Source organism: Phaenicophaeus curvirostris, chromosome 8 (genome assembly GCF_032191515.1).
Source record: "Phaenicophaeus curvirostris isolate KB17595 chromosome 8, BPBGC_Pcur_1.0, whole genome shotgun sequence".
Classification (NCBI taxonomy): Eukaryota; Metazoa; Chordata; class Aves; order Cuculiformes; family Cuculidae; genus Phaenicophaeus; species Phaenicophaeus curvirostris.
Genome location: NC_091399.1, coordinates 34,484,042 through 34,505,776, shown reverse-complemented (window position 1 = coordinate 34,505,776; position 21,735 = coordinate 34,484,042). Strand labels below are relative to the sequence as shown.

General features: G+C 42.0%; 1 protein-coding gene across 1 annotated transcript; it reads right to left on the bottom strand.

Moving 5' to 3' along the window:
* Nucleotides 1–1,315: 1,315 nt before the first annotated feature.
* On the bottom strand, nt 1,316–21,493 carry C8A (complement C8 alpha chain). The gene is made up of 11 exons (XM_069861884.1): nt 21,207–21,493; nt 19,370–19,466; nt 18,278–18,422; nt 16,978–17,122; nt 15,276–15,465; nt 13,591–13,791; nt 12,026–12,266; nt 7,911–8,039; nt 7,069–7,226; nt 4,726–4,948; nt 1,316–3,008 (listed from the first exon to the last, which is right to left on the bottom strand). The coding sequence occupies exons 1-11, from the start codon at nt 21,323–21,325 to the stop codon at nt 2,857–2,859; spliced, it is 1,800 nt and encodes a 599-aa protein (XP_069717985.1). The 5' UTR covers nt 21,326–21,493; the 3' UTR covers nt 1,316–2,856.
* Between the last annotated feature and the right edge of the window lie 242 nt (nt 21,494–21,735).

Here is a 21,735-nt window from a genome sequence, read left to right as displayed (position 1 = left end):
CCTGAGGCAGAAAACAGCACTGTCTCAAGCACTGCCCTTATCTACTCTGCTGTTAGCTGGTTATCTGGAGCCTGCACCTTGCAACCTCAGGTGTATTGTCATCAATCATTTGTTATTTTCTTTTACGTACTGGTTCCTCTCTGCCCTTCCTTTGTTAATAACCCAGTTTGCCTATATCCATAAAAATATCTGATTGTGATACCATTTATCCAAAGCACCATACATCCATCATGTACTTATGAGCGAGATAAACAAGGTCTCCTGGGAAATATGCCGCAAGAAATATATAGGATAAATAACTATATCAAATGTATGTCAGTGTGCAAGAGGAGAAAATCCATTCATTAAAAGCAGGGTGGAACTGCAGTGTTTTACTGTACCCTCCAAGCTTTTAATTTAAGTAAGAAACATTCATTTTTGCAGCTTATCTCGTTTAGCACAACTCTCGTGCTGGACACTTCAGCATGAGATATATTAGCTTCCTTGACTGGCATTGTAAATGTGTAATTGCTCATAATTTTTTTTTTCCCAGCTTCTTCCTTTCTGTTGACTTCAGCTCCACTGCTCCTACATTTCAGCTGTGTAGGTATCTGAGCCCCGGATGTGCAGGGGACTGGAGTGGGAGAAGAGGGGTTGCTACCAAGCTGCTTTTGGTATTTGAAGAAAATCCTTAGGTTTGTATTTCATTGCCTTGGGTTGCAAGGTCAATGATGAACTCTGCCCAGCACGTGTCCTCACTTTCATCTCTATATTCCAACACCGTGGTACTCCAAGTGGAGAATGAAAAACTGCAGGCAAATCCCAGATTTTGCAATTTTTTATGTGGGCTTCTTGGTGGTATTTCACATGTGGTTTCTTTAATCGCTTGGATTTATTTTTTATTTTCTTCTCTGGTTCTCCAGCCTGTGATCTATCCTTCTAGAAATGACACTAAAAGCTGAGGATGCAGGTTACCTTCCTGCAGGCCCCATCCCTCCCCAGCCTCCAAGGCATCCAATCTTTCTCTTCGTTAATTCCTTCCCTCTGGTCACAGAAGAAGTGTACTTGGCTTTCTAACTAAGGTGTCTTTATATTCATTTACTTTCAGGCATTTTCCTGAGTTCTAAAGAGTCAGTGTAAAGGTAAGAATCACCTAGGAGCCAAACCAGTCCTTAATGTAAGAGTTCTGTCTCATGTTTCTACATACCCTACCAGCCCAATGCCAAACAGTATTGATAAAACCATTGATGGGAAAACTTGTTTCTGTCCTACATTTCACATTCCTCTGAGGCTTCTATATCATGGTGATACCCGGGTGCTTCATGCTGCTGCATTTTCCCAACATAGAAGGTATCAGATTCAAGCCTTTGGGAGGAAACTCATGTCTGGGTGAATATCACCTTTACCTGGAAAAGTAAAGTTGGCAAAAAGGCCACAACTTTACCACTAATCATAGTGATTTTTCACAGAACAGTTAACACCTCAGTATTAAAGACAACATGGTTTATTGGTTTTGTATACAAACCCAGTATATAGTTTCATTTTCAAGCAGAAGAGAAGCAGTGAAAAAATGGTCCTTTGGCAAACGTGCACACAAAATAAAATATGGGTCCAGATCTTCAGGTAGCATAAATCAGCTGCGGTGAAGGAGCGACACTGATTTACATCAGCTAAGAGTCAGACTCTAAATCACCACTGACATGCGTTGAAAAACAAGCCTTTCCAAGAATCAGAGCTATAGCTGTGCAATTTCTTTCACTGAACCATGATTCCTTTCTAGCCTCTCTTTCCATTCAAAGGTATATAGAAGTGCTCCTTTGTGCTTTGAGGTTTTGTTGCTGTTGTTGGTTGTCATAATGCCTGATTCCTTCTCAGAGCTTTTTTATTTTTTTGTCTTCTTTCCTTGTAATGAAAAGCACAGTAAAATGAAGTGCCATTGGACTTCCATCCACCCCAGGTTTTTGTGGCAGTTCATTAAGAAGAGGGAGCTGCAGGCTGTCACTGCAGTCTCTGGATACAGTTCAATACTGTGTGTATTCTTGTGCCGAGATTTACGTCTTACATTCAAAAAAGCCCCTTAAATCAAGCAGCCTGTTAGCATCTTCTCCAGCTCTGGGTGCCTGGGAGATAAAACGCCTGTGTGCTAATAGTCAATTCATCACTGATCTTAAGGAAGAGTAGCCTTTTCTTGTGTGTGAACATCCTCTGCCCAATGGTTGTGTTCAAGCTTCTTTATTTATTGCTTTATTTATTTATTTCAGATTCTTTGTCAGTTTGGGTTCACATTTTACAATGATTCTTTGGTGTCTTTAGGCTTAAGCCGTCTCCCATACAGAGCAGCATATGGCTTTGCTGCAAATGCAGCCCTGGCCAATATGCTGGACTTAAAAATCTGACAGCGCCAACTTATAAAAATTTCATGGTACATATGTCAATACCAACTGCACAAAAATGCAAGGATCATGAGCTTGTAATGTGTTTTCCAAAAGCAAATATAAAAACTTCTGTGAGTCAAGCTTACTTATGTAAACACTTTTATTAAATGTATTTCATGACATGTTGTAGCAGCAAAGCCACCCATGTGGGTGCTTCAGCATCTCCTGGGGTGCAGCCTGGCTGCTGTGAGCTGGTGGGGTTCCCATCACATCTTGTGGACCAAGGGGGCAGCCAGGCACACATTCAGTCAACCTGAGCAATTGGTCTGGTTTTATACAGTGAATCCAACACGTCTCAATACATACAGAGATGCAGTAGCTGACAATTACTTCTCCCCAGCATAATTCCATTGAAGGATTATGCCCCTATTTATAGCCCAGCACAGACTGTAAACCACTCTCAACCATGTACCTGTGGGGAGCGATGCTGTCCAGTGGGCTTTCAGCAGGCTTTGCTCTGCACATCCCTCCCCACGCAGGGCTCCCCTCCACCCTGCGGGGCTGGGTTGTTGCACTGCCGGCTGCGCCGAGCTGTGCCCGACTGGCAGGGACCCCACGGTGACCAGCAGCTCCAGTGCCCATTTGTCTCACTGCCTGTAAACACATTAAAAAAATGGGAAAAAGAGAAAAAAGTACTCAATCTGAAGTGCTACATATGGCCTGACTGCAGCAGCATACTTTGGGTGGGACCACGGGAGGAAAATTGAGCTGAATTTCCCCAGCAGTTTCATGATTTCAGTTCTGCCTGCAACCTCTGCTGCAAGAGGGGCTCCCTGATCCGTCCCAGCCGTGCCCAGCACGTTAAAGGCTGTTGAGATCAAGGTGCTTTGAAACAGGAGGTGAAGCAGCATCTCCTTCTTCAGACATGCTGTTTCCTTTTATTCTCTGCTCATATGAAAAGCTGCAGCTTGGGTTTCCTTTCCCAAAGGGCAGCTGACTGCTCTCTCTGCACTGGCATTCTCACCTCAGACCAAGGCAGAGGGACAAAAGTCTCCTAATATTGGGGGGGGGGGGTTGAAAAGCCTGGCCATCCCTTTAGAGATGGGTCATTTCAAAACTTTTCCATTACAGTACAGACTAAGTTGTCAGGAGCGTTCGATACTATGGATTATGGTGGTGCTCCTGAATGATGGGAATGCTTGATGGCTGTCATTTACTGTCATTTTTTATTTACTCAACTGGCCTTCATGCCTGGCTTGGTCACTTTATTAATCCAGACAGCAAAAATAGATGTGTGCACTCTTACTTAGTGCTGGGTGGAAAGCTGGGTTTCCAGACTGCTGAAACATCGTGCTTTAAAAAAAACCAACTGGGTTTGATCCTAAATGAGTTTTGGAACTAAAAATATAGAACTAAAAATTGTCTGTGAGCTGGAGATGTGTCTGTACCCAGTGTTTGCTGAAAGCAGGTAGCTCAAGGGCTGGCCAGTTTGGTGGGGTGTTTGGGGTCCAGGTCCTGAGCTTTACAAGCTTGTCCTTTAAGGCAGATTCCTTGGATTTGGAGACAACGCAACCTCTGATATTTTTAAAGAAAACCACTTTTCAGTCACTGAAGCAGTGCTTTTGAGTTCAGCTTCATAAACTTTCTATCCAGCTCTGCCCTAACTCCTTATCTCATCACAGCTTTGATTTTCCAGTGGCAAGATCCTAGTTATGAGCACATAGTTGAAGGTCTGGAGCTCTGCCTGGTGGAACTGCTCTGAAGATAGATTTTTCTGCCAGCTTCATGTGCTGAGATTTGGATTTTTTTTTTGTCATCACAAATCAGGACAAAAATATCCTGAAAGAACTGTGACATTTTTTGAAATAAAAAAAAGCATGTTCCAAGACTGGCTTTTTTTGCCATGCATTTCATTTTTTAGGATAGCATATAAAGGAATAAAGAAAACATAAATAAAAGCCTGTCACTTTGGAAAACCATATTTTTTTCTCCCTCAAAATAGATACTTCCCTGGTTCCACAGAGCACTGCTTGCAAGCAGAGCCCACCCCTTGGTAGGAAATGTGAGCAGCTGGGCTTTGCCAGGCTGCTGCCATCACACCACACCTCAGCCCTCTGCAACGTGTCAACAAGTCTCCAGCTATTAAACACATCTTCATTTCCACTAGATTATTGATAATAATCACCTGAGCTGCTAATACAATTCTCTTGCAGGGATGTTTAGGATCGCAAAGAAACAGAAATGATGCAGAAGGAAAGATTTGGTTCATGCATGGGTGCAAAGGGCTGGTGGTTAACAATGTGGTGGGGAAAACCCTGTCCCTTTGCTGCCTCTGGCCTTCCTGTGCTGTGGGTGCACATCAGGTTCTTACCTCGGCGCTTAGTCTGCTCACAGGCAGGGCCGCCGTACCCTGGTCGGCACTGGCAGAAGCAGGTGTCTCCCACCAAAACGGGTTCACCATTGTTTTGGCATGGTCCGCAGCGGCAGGCATTGAACTCCAACAAGTAATCATCCAAAGCCCGCTTGAGGTTTTGCCGTTTGGTTTCCATGTCACCAAGGTTGCTTCTGTGGAGAATTTCATGGATGGGCTGCAGCTGCATAGGATGGAGATGGATAGCACAGAGAAAATTTTAGCTGGGTGCCCAGTGAGATGTTACCATACCACAGTCAGAGAACTGTGACATCGCTGGATAAACTCGGGGCACAGAAAAATCTCATTTGTCTTCCTTGACAGCTTCATGTACATCATGCAAATGTTTTGCCATGACTGACGGGCCCCAGTGAGAAACCACCGTTCCAAAACCTTCCTCATCTTAGAGGTTTGTATGGGATTAGCTTTTCTGGACGTGTTTTGGCGTTTCAGTGTGGATTCAAATGATAAATTAGAACACTCCAGTAAGCCCATTTTTTTGATTGATTTCTTAGTACTGTCATTGATTTCTTAGTACCGTCACAATCTGCAAGCTTTTTGCTTTTTTGAACCAAAATGTTTTGGCAAGAGCTTTGGACAGTATTTATTATCAAAACTTAATGCCAATTTACCGCTAATGGCGACCAGATTGTGAACCATCCAGTAGATGCTGAGCATGGAGAACTTTACCTACCCACTTTTTGCCCTTTGATTGGGAGAAATAATATTAGGCCATTTACAGCTTTAAAAATATAACATGCTCATAATATTTCCAGTAGCAAAATCCAGTTCCTATGTGCCATTAAGCAAAACCAGTACAGTTTATGCAGCTATTTATAACTCACACAACTGAATCTTAATATTCAAATAAATATTAAAGTTGAAAGCTCAGGGCTGGTGTAAGGACATGTATTTACATTCGTCCATCCATGCATCTGTGCTAATGCTGTGGATCTTGGCTGGAATTGGTGGAAACCAGTCCCAGAGAAGAGCTGGGCATTGTCTCGTTGCACAAGATGCACTGAGTAATTTGTGGGGAGGATCATCTGGGTTTGGGAAGAGCTCTTAGACAAATTTGCACAAGCCTGTTTAACAAACGAGAGGGAGCTGCAGATAAGAGCTGCTGAAGTGGACATGGGCACTTATTGGTAGTGACTGCTGAGCTTCAGAGCAGCCAACAGAGAGTTCAGCCCATGATTTACTGGAAAATTGCAGTAAATTTTGCTCAGAATTGATGGGAACTTGTGCAGAAAGGTGAATAACCTGCAGCTGGACCTGAAAGTTCTTCTATGTTATCTGGGCTTTCTGGAGCCAGGGTGCTGCCCGGGAAGGTTTGCAGAGTCTCTCTTACTCTGCCAATAACACAGATAATTCCTGATTCCTTTTTCTTTTCTCCCACCTTCTGCCAGAGTGAGGAGTGGATGTGCTTTGAGATAAAGATGAGAGGGATGGAAGCAGCAGTGTCTGCCATGACTGAGGTTCCCTCCACCACACGCCACAGCTGCATTCCTGGAGCAGACCAGTGATGAGAGCATCTGGAGGTAGATGTGGTACTCTTGACCGCAGCCAAGGAGTTGTGCCCAGCTCAACACATCTCTGCAGTCTCTGGATCTGGATTATTTCTTTATAGGTTCCTCTTCTCACTCCCTTTCCATCCTCTCCCCATCTCTGAAGCCCTGTAGGATGCTTCAGTGATCTTTCAATTTTGCAGGGCAACCAATTAAACAAAAGAGAAGAGTAGATCTTGGCTGATTTGTATGGGCATAAGCCATCTTCTTGGAACATTGAAAAAGACAGGACCCACCTTACAAAGCAGACATGATCCCCCTGGAAGCACTCACAGCTATACCCACCATGGTCTGCAGAGGTTAGGCACAGCTGCTGTGGCTCTGAGGCAGATGGAAAGCAGGGGGGGTCTATGCGGAGCCTTTGCTGAGGGAGCAGGAGTCCTTCCCCAGCCTACTGAGAGTCCCCTGCTTATACTGGAGAGTGGACTGAATCAGGGAGAATAATAGGGATGAAGGCAACCATGGAAAGCCATTCATTGGGAAGCTATTTGGGGGCACATCAAAAACCTAACTCGGCACTAATCCAGCATTAAGCTCCTTGTCCGTCTCCCTGTGGATGCAGCTGGTGGGAGATGTACTCCCCATTGTGAAATGAATAAGAGGTTACCAGATCAGTGGCCCATTACATTTAATCTTGTTCTGTGATGGGATCACAATAAAAATACAAAATGATCTGCTCGACTACACTTTCATTCCTTATAGCAGCAGAGTTTCTTCACCTGCAGAAAAGCCTTACCTCAAAATCAATAACAGCAGGATTATATTTTAATGACCTTCCCCAGTGACGATACATATTGCCATCCCAACTGTTTAAGAGCCCTCCGGTGTAACTGGTATCTCCACCTCTAATCCGGGAAATAATATCTTCCACAACTGCACTGTTGCTCCCAGTATCTGAAAAGTTGAATTACACCTGTATTATTTAGTTACCGTTTCCACACATACACTAGAAACTGCTTAATGGAGGTAAGATCGATCGTGCAAATGGCACTGATGCTGCCTCCTGAAATCAATGGGAGCTCGGTATGCCCTGCTCACAGGGCAAGCCCTGCTGTGTTATCACAAAGTGGTTGGTGACAAGTTGAGCATCCCAAATGCTCTAAGCTGGCAGGATCTGAAGAGCTTGCACACCTCCAGCCTTGGTTTCTAGTTAGCATGTGGGTAGTAGATCATGCTATGTATATGTGGTTAAGTGATTTACAAATCAGGGGCTTCCTAGCCTCTATCAGTACTTTCTGTAGTCAGTTTTTACTTCTTTAATACTTGCCATGTTGCCCTTGCCCTCCATACCCTGTCATGGCTACAGGGATTGCGACCTTCCAGCCACCCCTGTGCCTTTATTTACATGGGTTTCTAATCCAAGTATTGCTACTTTAATTCCTGCTCTTTCAATCAGTGCTCCTGAAAACTTGGACCCAGAGTCACTTTAGTCCCACAACTGGGCTTGAGCCAAAGTTGGGCATGGCACCAGAGCTCCTTTCTTCATACCCTTGTGTGACCCTACTTGAAACTCCATGCCCAAGTGATCGAAAGAAGCGACTCAAGATGTCTGTGCAGACATCTACCCTGCTATCATACCAGTTTTCAGAAGTCCTCTCTTTGCGCAGTCAGAACGTGACACAGATGCTTCCAAATGCAGTTTACTCTCGCTGGCAGTAAGGCCAATTGAATAGCCAATACAGGCACTTATCTCTTCAGCGCTGATGTCTGCGAAACAGAAAGGAAATTAGTAAAACCAGTGACTCATTCAGAATGAAAGAATGTTCATTTTCCTACTTGTTTCTTTTCAGTTATTTGCATGGCCTCTTTTTCAAAGTCAAGAGCTGTTCTGCACAGAGGACAGCCTTTAATCTTTCAGTGTCAATAACAATATTTTATTGGGATATATCGGGCCTATCACCTAATAAGTGAGTAAGGCAATGTGTTTACTGTAAAATATTAGTATTACAAGAAAGTAAAATTCTTAACACAAGGTTTCAAGCGTATATTGACTTATTTTGTCTATTTTTTTTTTCCTTTTAACAAAACTAACTTGTAACTGGGACAAGCTGGGAACAGCAGCTGAAATCAATAGATCCTTGCTAATTTACCTAAACTCAGGATCTGACCCATGTATTCGTGGCTTAAGTAGCACCCTTGAGTACTACCCTTAAGTAGCACAGCTTGCTAAAGGTGTGTCTGCTGAGAGCTGCCAAAGCCTTTCTGTCTGCAGATGGGGTGCTGCTATCACCACTGCCATGTACATAATGAAAATATGTAACTGGAGGCCCATGAAGCAACTGCAGAGGGAAGAAGGGAACTAATGAGGTGGTTTCACCAAGGTAAGCCATGCACATATTTCATACAGACTGGTTTAATGTACACACTTCAGTGTGGTGCAAAGATATGGCCATCTTCTGTAGTAGTTAGAAAATCCTTTGATTTCAATAAATATGAGTATTGTAAGTAATAGGTAACTTTTACGTGGCTTTTCTTGTTGAAGGACCTTAAAGTGTTTTACAAAGCAGCCTGGTGATCAATACCCTGGTTTTGAAAGGGAGGCAGAGAGGTCAGTGAGATTTATGCATCGTGGCTTAAAGATTGGACCTTCAGCTAAGCCCCAACCCAAAGTGTTGTCTGCTGAACTGTCTCACCTCATCTCCTTGGAGCAGTGTCTTGTCTTGCTTGTGTTTTAAGTACTGGTAAAATGCCCATAGCTCTGCTTTTTTTCTCCATCCTGCACACCCGGCAGGAGAAGCTCGATGGAGCCACACAGGGCACAGATCTGCTTGTTGGCTTGGGGGTTCCTAACCAGCAGAGCGGCTCAGCATCCTGAGAAAAGGACTACAAGTCCTGAATTCAAACTGGTGAGAGCTGAAGCATATTCAAGACTTCAAGGGGAGTTACATACCATTGCAAAACTAGGCCCTTGAGAAAGATTAAACGTGTAGCACTCAATTACTTGCACTAAACTCTTCAACAGTTGTAAACACAGTGGGTAAAGTTCATTCACCCAAAGCAATGTGAGTGATTGCTTATCTTGGTTTTGGAGTGCCACAAAATTAAACTTGAGGAACACCCTGATTAATTGATTCACCATGGTTCCCGTTGAGTAATTATGTTCAGCGAGGGTCTGTCAATACAATTTGCTATTGGTTGCAGCAAGATCGGGTCTTGATAAATGAGAAGTGGTTATCATTGCAAAAGGGTGGCCATAGAATACATTGGCTCTTGAGGGGGGAGCCCTGATAGGTTTTTTTTTTATATGATATAATTTGCGATAGTTAAATGTGCTCGAGTGATAAGATTTACTGCTGCATTTTGAATTAATCAGAATATATGAAGACTCTTTCTAATTTAGTCTGTGCATAATGTTTCTCCCATAAATGTTCCTGTAATGTGTGAACACATTATACTGTTTTCTGCTAAATAATAGAACCATAACAATCTATTTTAAAAACAAGTAATGAAAAATATTGATGGCAGAGCAACAAGGGACCTTGTTCTGACATGTATATATATTTTGCTCATGACCACATCCACACAAGCCCTTGCGGCCTGAAAGCCAGAAATGTGTCTGGCAGCAAAACTGCAGTCTGAAGCTCTATGCTGCTAAGCTGTGGTCTATTCCTGGGTATCTAAACCCAGAAGGAGACTTAATTTTCAAAATTCAGATTTTCTAGATGCCTAAAGTCGAGCTCGTGCCTATTCCCAGCTGCATGCTCAGCAACCATCCAAATTGTCGCTTGTTTAGGGAGGATTCAGCCTAGGAATCTTTTTCCTGGTTGCATGCTTTAGTCACTGGTATATCTTAAAAAAAAGTGATTTCTCTTCCATAGTATTTAAGATGCAGCCTTCTGGGCTAGGTGGGCTCTCAGGATGCAGTGGCTGATGTAAAGTGCCTTGCTGCTCAGCCCCATGGGGACTCAGCAGTACATCTCCAGGTATCTGCATGACTTCAAACTTGTCTTCTGAAGCTCTGATTTTTAAGACTTGAGCACTTATATCCTGATCTTAACCATTCCTCAGGGGAGGCAGCTAATCCTCTTGCAAACACCAGTCTTCAAGCATAGCTGTGGTTGCCACTGAAAGTGAGTTTTTCATTAAATTGTTTTAGACAGTGGCACGTTGGCCACTGCATGGAGGTTCTTTTGGGATCTACATTGTATGATTAAGAGCACTGCTGACTTGGTAAATGTGGATTTCACTAGAAAGTCTGGGTTAAATGAAAATCACAAAAGCATGCTGCATTAGAATGAAAATTACTTCTCTGCTGGGGCACGTTTTTGTCTTTTGCTCAATTTCAACATATTTCAACATCCTTCTTTCCTAAAATAGGGCATCTCATAGCAGTAAATCTCCTCCTTATATACATAGCAAGCACAAGATGAAGCAAAATAATACCCTCTCTCTACATACTCTTGATTCATTTTTCCTCTGAAATTGGCAGTCTGCTTCCTGAAGACTTGCTTGCCAAGATCTTCTTCAGTTCTATATCACTCACTCTTCAAAGCGAATAAATGAAGAGGCATCATGTTTCCAAACACTAGTAGTTCAGGAACTTGATGAAAATTCTCTCAGTTAATTTTTTTTGTGGAAAAATTGGCATGGTTAATGCTCAGTATGGAGTGCACAGTTAATCCTAGAGCTGATGACACCAAACCATTCCAGGCTTTAGACAGACATGTGGAAAGTAATGGAATTGCAGCAATTTGCAGCTGTTGTCCAAAACCACATTTTTCTTTTGCATAAATGTCCAGCCTGGAGTTACCAAGGCACCATTACTATCAGCAGAGCAGAGTGATGGTCCTATGGGGAACTGGGATCTACTGAATTGTCAACACCTTTGCAAAAGTTGACAAGCCAGTTACTGTACTAAAGTACCATATTATTATTATTCTGCATCTTATGTTTTTGATTAGGAAAAATGTTATGCTTTGGCTCACAAGTAATGGCTATTCTCACACTCTAGATATCTGTGGTGTGCATTTTGTTAACTGAGATTTAGAGATATGGCTTTCCAGCCTCATACACTCTAATTTGTTGAGAATTGGAGCTACCAGAGGTCTGTTAGTCTTCAGATATGACGCTAACCAGAGTAAAGTCGAGAGGTACAGCCAAATGCAATGCATTATTTCAATTTACAGAAAATGGAAACCCTGACTACTAGGAGGCTAAATCATTAGTCGGCTATAATTTTTTACTATGGATGAGTTTGTGGTCCTTGAGCGTGCATGAGAGTGGCCAGAACAAAGACTATGAGAAACAGGAGAAGCTGAGAGAAATCTAGAGCCTGAGAGTGAAAAAAATGGAGAAATGGACACTTGGGTTCCTTTTAAACTACCAAAATCTGACCCAGATTTTTCTGAAATTAGATTGGGAAGCAATTTTGGTGACACTTAAGCTTAGCCCCTGCTATGTGGCCAGTAGTGGGTCCATCCTGTGAATGGCGCATGCACACCTCTAACCCACTCCTCCCTGTGCATTTTTGGGCTTGTAATGTGTATGTGTCTGTCATGTGAAGGGACATGCTCAGCAAAGAGATGCCAATGAGCACCCACCCTCCCATGGACCAGGGACCTGATGGCTGTGGGGAGCAGCTGGATATGGATGAAATACTCTGGTGGACCATACCCACCCCATAGCGTACAGGTTGGAAATGCCTAATTTTGAGCAGGAAATTGTGCGTAGGGACTATTTTGTAGTTTTCTAACCTTTTTTTCTCATTTCCTCCTTATTGATGACAAAGATGTACTCGAAGATGCCCCCTAGAGTACCAGATGTCATGAAATGGGTGCCGTAGTCATTGATGAATTTGGCATACATGCCATAGTTGTAGGTGTTTGGAAGCTCCCGCAGGGAAAGCAACACATCTTCATCCAAAACAATGTTGTCCCTTCTCATCTTGAAACAGGCTGTCTGCACCTTCGTCACACCTCTAATGAATCCAATCTCCTACAGGTAAAGAAAACAGAAGGTGCCATTCACTATTCACTTATATAAAAAAAAAATAATAATTTCAAGTCTTTATGTTTACACAGGAAAGCCTGGATCTCTGACTCTGAGTGTATGGTGAAGGCATGAAAACAAGCCCAGACTTAAGTCAAATTGGTAGCAATTTATTTTTAGTGTCTTTCTTGTGTGCTGTATGAGGTAGAGGGCAAAGCCATGGGCTTCGATGCTATCAGGGTTTTTTTTGTTGATGTGTGAGTACTTTCAGAATGGGGCTCCACATGATCCCCCTCCATCCTTCATTTCTGCTATTTCTTTTTCTGCCCTCTTTTCCATGCTGCTTATTCCCTCTTGCTTTTATCAAAGCCTCAGCCAGTGATTGAGGACAAGGGCTCATGGCAAGCCTAGCCCAACCCAGCAGTGGAATGTTACCCCAGACAGGAGAACACTGACAGGGGGAGGATTTCCTGGATATACCATCAAATCCACTACTCCTTTTCTAGATTGCCCACTGCTCAGACAAGGCTCCCATGCAACCAGAACAGCCATTTAAAGGATTCCTCCAATCATTGATCATCATTTAGCTGCAAACGTCATGTGAGTGTGGACAAAGGCATAGTGAATGCAGTAAAAATGCCCATTTCAAACAGCTTTTAAGGGCATTTGAGCTCAGAACACCATCAAAGTAATTCCTATTTATTGTTTTCTTCCAACAGCTATGAGAGAAGTGGAGATGGGGATGGGAAATGTGGGAAATACCAGCACTCATGTTATTAGATTGGAAAGAGATCATCACACCTAGTCCGTAATATAAACCCACTTTGAGAAATATACACTATTATCAGGTATTCTTTTTTTTCAACACAGTATTTTAACCTCCCATAAAAAGTAGCATCTTTCCCCACCATAAGGCAGCTTGTATTAATTTGAACAAGATGTATTTGCTACCAGAGATCATTCCCTGAGGACAACTGTTTTGATCAGCATCTTTATATTTCCTCCTCCCTCATCATCATTTTAAATGTATTTTTATTTATGTGCTTAATGTAGCCATGAAACAGGATGGGGGTGATATGGCATGTGTTGTGGTACTTCGTAATTCAATTTTATTCCCATTCCCTGTTTTCTAAAATGTAATAAGAACAACAAATAAGATTACTAACGATCATACATTTGCAATTACACAAAGAAATTAAGGTACAATTACAATGTGTTAAAAAATGCATTTGAGAGTATAAACTGACATAAGTTACAATCAGACCATGTGATGCAAAGATGATGGGATTGGAGCATACGCATCACTGATTTTTTTTATTATTTCTTTTACCTTTGCAGTGTACTGTGTGAAATTCTTCAGGGATCCTTTGCCACTTGATAAAGTAAAGCCTAGGTTTAACAGGAAATCTGATCTTCCAGGCCCAATTCCAATGGTAAAACCTTTTGTTTTGGATTTATCACTTTTGAGGGCATCAAGCAGATCCTTTGAATCATCGTAAAATTCAAAAGCAAACCCAGAATCAGCATGAGCCTAAAGTGAAAGGAGCAGACATCAATTTATCGGGTACTTTCATTCCTTCTTATCCCTATTTCTTTAAGGAGCTGATGGTGCCTCTTTTGAAGCCCATGATGCTCCTGACTGCTCTGACACTGGTTTCAGTCAATGTGTAAGAAAGAATTAAGTCACATGCCATTTCATTTGGAAATATGAGACATGAAGAAAGCCATGACTTTTGCTTCATCCATCTCCAGGCAGGGGAAAGGTTTGTGTTTAGCCACTCAAAGCAGTACCGTTACAGACAGAGCTGGTAGTGGTGCCTATTAAGCTAGCTTGTCGCTTCCTGTAATAAAACCCTCCTTCCAGTTTCTTACAGCTCTACCAAATCCTGAGGATTTGGAGTGATTTTTTTTTTCTCTCCAGTCTGCTTCTGGATGAATTTATTTAGGAAGAAAATTCAACAGCAGTGATCCAGCCACTTGCAATGGCAACAGTAGAAAGCAAACATTATTTTGCCTGTGTTTTAGAGAAGTGACCTTTTCCTTGACAGCTCTACTTTGCTGGCATAAGGAACCAAGCAGCTTTGCTGAATCTGGGCTGTGCTATTTGCCATATCTATAAAAAGCCAGCAAAATTACCAACACTGAAAATACCTATCTTGATTTACTTCCTAGACCTCAACAGGTAAAAGCTCTCAAGTCAAGATGTGTATGGGGTGTGCTCAAGGGTTCCTCAGTACCTGACCATGGTATAGATGTCCTTCCACTGCTAGCAGCAGATAGAGGGGTAAGAAAACATGGCCTTGTGTGGTGAGTCAAGCTGGGGGCTAAGGGGCACAGGAAACTCTGCCTGCTGGGAGGACATGAAAGCTGCTTGCATTGAGCCAGTGGCTGTAATATTCCCCTGGAATAATGCGTGTTATTGATTTATTGCAAAAAGCACAGTAGATGTTCAAGAATGTGTCTAGGGCACCCACGTATGATGTGGGAGACCTGTGTTGAATCCCTGCTCTGCTTGGTTCCATCTCCAACATCAGATGTGAACCCATAGAGCGTAGGTGTTGTGATACATGGTGATGGATTTCAGGATCTGTCTCACTCAGAATTTGGATTTGCATCCCTTGTAGCCATGCCACAGACATAAAATGCTTTCAAAGATTGAACTGGTAACGTTGTTTCCATCTTGCACACGCCCACTTCATCCTTAGAGAGACAAGTGGGTTGTGCAAGTTGTACAGCTCATTAATAACAAAATTAAGAGGAAAAAAAACATTTCTTTTGGCTCTGACTAAGCTAAAGTAAGCAGTGGGCATGTCTGGGTGATAGAGCATATTAGTCCCTTGAGGTGCCATAAACCAGCATTTATATCGTTGATTGCACGCTGTCTTAGGGACAGGTAGAGAAAGGTGTCTTGAAAGACAACCTATAATGAATAATAAAATGTACATAATACCTTTATGGGAAGTTTTGCTTTTAGCTAGGAAAGCACTGCTAAATTTAACCACTCAAAGTACTTACCAGGAACTGGTAGATGTGAAAGTTGTAAGGTTTGCGGTAATACTTCTCATCATCTCCGTAGTACAGACGTTCACATGCAACATCATACTTCAGCTCCCGCCAGTCTCCATTGTAGACATACTCACAGTGCCCCCCCAAAAAACTGGGATCATACACATACTGTCTCTCTTCCTGTGTTAATATATTGTATCTTGGAAAGAAGCAACATTCAGAAAGTTAACCAGAACTCCTGTTTCATTTCCCTAACAGTCCCTGTTCTTTCTGGTCTCCTGACACTACAAGTTATCTGCCTTCAGGTCTCCGACTTTTGAATTTGGATAGCACCTAGAATCCAAGGGTGGAGTTTGTTATGACTTTGCCATTTTTTTTCCAAAGCTAATAGGAGGAAAATGGCTGTTTTATTTCTAAGATATTGGTTTGGACTAGTCTGCTAGAAATGGAAGAAATAAGTTAAGTTGTCCAGTCCATCCCAGCAAAAACAGTCATTAAAGTCTGAAAGTCCTGGAATTCCTCCAGGTCTTCCATGAGACTAATGCATCTCACTGTCACAAAGCATTTCCTGGAATTCCCTGTAATTGTTTTCTATCTTAATTTCATCTCCTTCCTTTTAAGAATGATCCCATTTCTCAGGAGTTAGCAGACTTGCATTCAGCTTGAACTTTGCCGAGGCTCTTTCTTGTTATTTCCTTGTGACTCTTTCTTCCTGTTCTCCAGCCATCACAGTTGCTACCCCCTGAAATCCCACCTGTTACTTAATATTCCCTCTAATTCCATGGCCCCACATGCAAGCATTAGTCAAACTAGACTGCAGCATTTCTCCTCACAACGAGGAATCATCTTTAAGACCAAGACTATTCTTTTGTGTGTTCTGCAGCAGAAATGCATCAGAGAGCAGTATTAAATGGGGTACTAAGTGAAAATTAAAGTATGTCTTGAAAAACTTTTGATGGACTCTCCCAGATCCTGGACCAGAGAGACATTTGTCTCATGGACTCCAGAGACTATTGGATTGAGCTGATGGGAAAGTTATCTAACGGCTGACTACATTCTCATACTGTAGCCCATATTCTACAAGTGAAACTAGGCAGTGTCTTTGTAAAAGCACAAGATTTAAACCAAGAATGTCATGATATACAACTTGCCTTTTGAGTTGTTCTTGGTCTCTCTGTTGCATGTATTACCTAACCAAAATTTGAAACTGAACAGGGTAACAATTTTTTATTGATGGGAGTATGTACCCTTCATATATTCACATGGAGCTCAGGCTCTCTGCCTTGAATCTGTGCTCTGAAATCCTAAATCCTGGAGTTAAGTCTTCTCTTTAAGGATGGATGCCACCAGGATGTCACATCTCCAGAGTCTATAGTTTGCTTGAATGTATTGCTTTTATTAGCTGGAGAAAGCTGTGAGACAACTGGGTTATATTTTTACATGAGTACCAACAGAACATCACAAATACAGAGTGGCTAGGAAAGGCCAAGGTTGGATAATAAATCCAACACAGGGTTTGAAATAAAAGGTGAAATGAACTCTCCTACCTCCCTCATTGCTACGCATGGTCAGATGGGACAGTGACTCTCCTTCTAGGTTTCGTACAGCTCCCTATCAATTCACAGAGCACTGCTATCACTAAGGAAGAGCAATATGAAAAAAACTTAATCCTGTTTTGATTGTGAAAGTAGCAGTGAGATTAATTACTCACCCTTGGGCTGCTTTTTCAGACCCTGGGATTGGGAACAGATGTTCACAAGGGCTTTCAATGTCTTCATCCTCACAGTTAGTCTCATCAGATCCATCTCTGCAGTCTGGCTCTCCGTTGCATACAAGATGCCGTTTAATACAGCGACCTAAAGTGCGCAAGTACAGATGTTGTTTATCTACCCTTCAGAAAACATTTTTGGCAGCTTGCACCGATTGTCCTGTTTTCCACCCATATCTTGGGTGTTACACGCAGTGCTATTCCACTGGGGGCTTACTTTTCCCAAATCCTTCTGAGGAGGTTTTTCTTTGCAGCCTGGAGTGAGCGCAGCTAGAAGTCCAAGTTTGCTGCTCCCTTGGGTTCCCATGAGACGGGAATCAAGTAGAGGTTACCTCTGTGGTCTGATAATTTTATTATCTAAAATCATGCCCTTGGAAGCAAGCTACAGGAAGCAATAGCTTCTCCACTTGGGTTAAGGAAGTCTGCTCTATCAAATTAAAGTGCAATTTTACTCCTCCCCATTGCAGGAGGTATTTAGAAAGTTTATTGCAATAATTATAGCTCAACAATGTATATTTGCAGGCAGGGCAACATTTTTGCTTCTGGGATTGAGGAGAAAGCCTTGACATGATGTTCGTGGCAGGAGGAAACTGGTACTGCTGCCCTTGTTTCAATGGAATTATGACAACCTGCTCCAGCTGTTGATCTGGTCATAGAGCTGGCCTGTAGTTCCAAATTTCAATAGAATTTTCATTAAATGCTCAAAGCTAGAGTTTGAGCCATTTGTATAAGAACAAAAATCTGTCAAGGCTAGTCAACCTTTCAGTTAACAGCCGTATTATATCCCAATCCTCAGAGCTGGGGATGGCTAAAAATAAATAAATCACCCCAACAGATTGCTAGTTGGATTCAGGATTGAACTATGTCTATTTCAGGGGGAGCACGCGGTGCATTGTGGGAGTGTTAGTGCCCATGGAGGGGTGTGTGAGCATGTAACACAGCAGTTGGAGCAGAATATTTCTGATCTCTTTGTTCCACTGAAAAATTAACCTTTTCCATGTCACGCTGCCTTCCTTTCTATCCAAATCTGAGTATAACATGGATGGATTTCTGTAAAAGGGGGGGGGGGAAGCAAAGACAGGGACATTTCCTGCTTTCTCTTGTACAAGTTCATCATCCTACTGGCTGGGGGCTGGACACACTTTGGCAAAGCTCTGACCACGGCAGAGGACTGAAATCATTGCAGGTCTGTCTGTCTGGGGCTGAAATCTCCTTAGCAGGATTTTGTGCCCAGTTCACTCACCTGTTTCCTCACACTGAAAGTCCTTCCCACAGCTAGGGGATCCAGTGCATGTTGTCTCGGCATGGCAAGCCTGCTCGCCCCAGAGGTGCCCTGCGCATTGCCGCCCCAGGAACCTTGCCGGCTGCACCAGCCTCCGGTACCGGTGCTGAAGCACATAAGAGAGAAAAACACTGCCAACAGCCAACTTTTATCCCCCAGAGAGATCACCTCCACAGGCTACAAAGCAATTAAACTATTGCTTTTATCTATCTTGTTACTTTTTTGTGCGGCACGAAGACTTTGTCCATGATAAATGAAAGAGAGTCAGCAGAGAGGTAGGTGGGTGCTCAGGAGATTTGCCTGAAGTACATACAAGTGAACTGGTGTCTGGAATAACTGGTTTTAAAAAAAATCTCTTCCCTATTTTATATCTTGGAAATAATGTGGAATTTTTCCAGTTACGTATGTTTTGTCTTGGGATGCAGCAGGCTCAGATGGACACAGACACTAATTACAACACTGATCCTGCAACATTTATGATGGATTATTAATGAGAATTGCTACTCTTTAAACCAGGGGGAAAAAAATAAAAAAAAGAGAGGAGAGCCAAATAATTTGCTGATTAAAAGCATAGGAACAAACAATGCAGGAATATAAACTCAGTAGAAAGCAAAATTATGTCAGGTATTTGAAAATAAATTCTAGAATTATGAAGACATATGTGAAATTATATTAAAATAGTGAACAGGACCTGATAAATGAAGGTTGGTTTTAATTTCTTTTCATTGGAATATTTGCATTAGGAATCAGGGGATACTTAATTAAATCTGAGATAGAAAAGAAGAAAGTCTAGGGCAAATATTCTGGCCTGATTCTTCCACTATTTGCCTTGCTTATGCATTTTGCTGTTCTGCTAGCTTAAATGCATTTCTTCCCTAGTTTACACCAGATGAAGTAAGAGTTTCTCTAGTCAAGGAGCATCTTCATCATATTTGGATGCATTTACTGGATGCTTCAGAATGATGAATATGTATAATATATATAATTAATGTGTGTACATCCTCATCACAGACACATCTGAAGATAAATGAATACATTATGGTGGAATCTTACTTTCTTCTCTTGGCAAGGAAAGCAATTGGTCCATTCTGACCACTGGCTCAGCTGACAGTCGACAGGGGCTGGAGAGTCAGCATCTCTGCTGCTTCTTCTAAGGAAAGGAAGAGAAAGAAGTCTAAGGTCTTTGAAGTCGTATATGCATGTGTGTTTATCACCTTGGGTCTGTTCTGAAATCTACTGATTTCACGCTTACAACATTGTGAACTCATGGTCAGTATTTTCCCCAACAAGTATGAAATCAGGGACTGATTTCCATGGGCTTTGCAGAGTGGTGGGAATGGCTGCACCAGCAGAGCTGAGAAAGGCAAGGTACAAAGCCACGTTGACTATGGAAATTGCAGGAATTTAGAAATATGGCTATTTCTAAAAGGAAATGCATAAACTCTGAGAAGAGAGAAAAAAAATTACAGGAAGTGTATAAATGCAGAACATGGTAAGGAAATTGTATCATAATGGCCCTTGGATCAGCCTTTCTATGCACAGAGTGACTATCGTTATACACCAGCAAGAAAATACTTCCCTCACCTCCCAGATCAGTTGTTATGATCTCTATTTCTCTCCCTGTTCCTACAATCTTTATTTTTATAATGTGTTTCTTTGTCTTGAGGAGCAATCTGTGGCGTGCTAACACAACTCTCTTTGCCACTGCCTTCAAAGCATTTTGAGGGGTTACTCTGAGCCAAAACATTATTATTATTTTGGTGATTAACTAATGAGCAGTCTGTTTTACTTACGAGACTGCAGTCCAAAGAGAAATATTGATAATTAGCAGAGGTGTGGAGCACATTGGGGATTCATCAGAGGCTGTAGAAGAGAGACTACTAAATGAAAGCTGCAACAGCTCAGTAAGGGAGCCTGTGGATGCAGATCAGTGCATGAGATGAAAAGCCACCATGTCTTCAGGAAAACAACAGGAGCCTGCAGACAAACACAGAGCTGGAGGACATGCATGTATTGATGCCTTTTTGCTCTGACAGGAGGATTTGTGGGTTGTATCATCCAGCAATTCAGGAAGTACTTAATTGGCTCACCTTCGATTGGATTTTACATTTACCTCTTCATTATTCTGCCTTGTTTGATAAGTTCATCAAACATCAAAAGTCTCGTCTTTGTTCATTTTCAAAAGGGATTATCGGAGTAAGCCTTCATAATTAAGTGTATCACTACCACGTTTTTTTTCCTTTCCGCCTTCTCCTTGTCTCCACGTTCCAATTATCACTGATACCTTTTTTGATCCTTCTAAATCATATTTGCTTTTAGAACAAGACTGAAATTAATAGCTGTAGAAGAAAATCCAGCCATTTTCCTATCATGACACTATAGCTTTATAAAAAGGGTAACTTGTTTATTCCTTTCCTTCAAAACCTAAATGATATTTGTATAGGTTAATTATATTGTTCAGAGAAAAAAACCCAGAGGTATGAGGATCTGACTTGGATTGAAAATCGGGTTATCAACACACACTTGTTAACATCACATTGTGAAATTTTAAATAATTACAACGAAAAAATAATATAAAAAATATTCACTTTCAAATTATCCTACATAGGGAATTCACTCCAAGTACACAAAAACAGTATGGTAATTTTTTTTAAGGAAGCTCCAGAAGGCTTAATAGTTCTCTGTGGAAGAAAAACCATTGTGCAAACAGTTCATATAAGAAGGAATTACGATGCCTAGCTTGGGCTTTGGACAACTGCCAGTATTTTCTTTTCTGGTAGCTGTTTACAGAGAGCACAGTGTGCACATGCCTCAAGTCAGGACAAAATTGATGGGCTGACTGACCTGCCCATAATTCCTATATGTAAAGTTGTTGGGGGGACAGACTTACCTCTGGGAAGGCAGTGCCTGAAGCTCCCTGCGTGCTGTAGCTGTGGCCTGGTGTGCTGTTAAAGACAGTGAGCATATAGAGAGAATCAGAGGAGAAAGCTGACACAGGCTCCAGCCCATTGTTTTTCCATATGTAAATGTTTTCCGTAGATTAGCTGCAAGCAAAAGCTTTAGGCTTCAGGACACCACGGGGCAAGCACTTCTAGAAGAAGCACAGAGCCCATTGGACTCCAAAATGCTGTGGTCAATCATTGACGATGGCACTGATCAAATCACAAAGAATGAGGACACATCCCTGAGGCCTTTGCCCTTTTGGAAACAAATTCCCAGTTTTCTGTCAAGGGAATATATTGAACTGTGCAACTGTTCCCACATTAAAGTCAATCAAGTCCTATTGCACCAGCGTGTCTCTTGTCCAGCCTGTATCCTCCTTTTAATTTGAAGGAGGAGGAAACTAATTTTATTTCCCTCAGTGACATAACTGTAATTTTGGTGCATCTGGTTGCTGAGCAGGGAAAAGCTTCCCAGTA

What these genes read in the sequence shown, in the direction of transcription:
- C8A (XM_069861884.1), bottom strand. Translation starts at nt 21,325, where the DNA reads ATGGGCTGGAGCCTGTGTCAGCTTTCTCCTCTGATTCTCTCTATATGC. An exon ending in CAGGCACTGCCTTCCCAGAG is followed by an intron (nt 19,467 to 21,206) that starts GTAAGTCTGTCC and finishes TCCTTTCCTTAG; the next exon opens with AAGAAGCAGCAGAGATGCTG. An exon ending in CTTTCAGTGTGAGGAAACAG is followed by an intron (nt 17,123 to 18,277) that starts GTGAGTGAACTG and finishes TGCGCACTTTAG; the next exon opens with GTCGCTGTATTAAACGGCAT.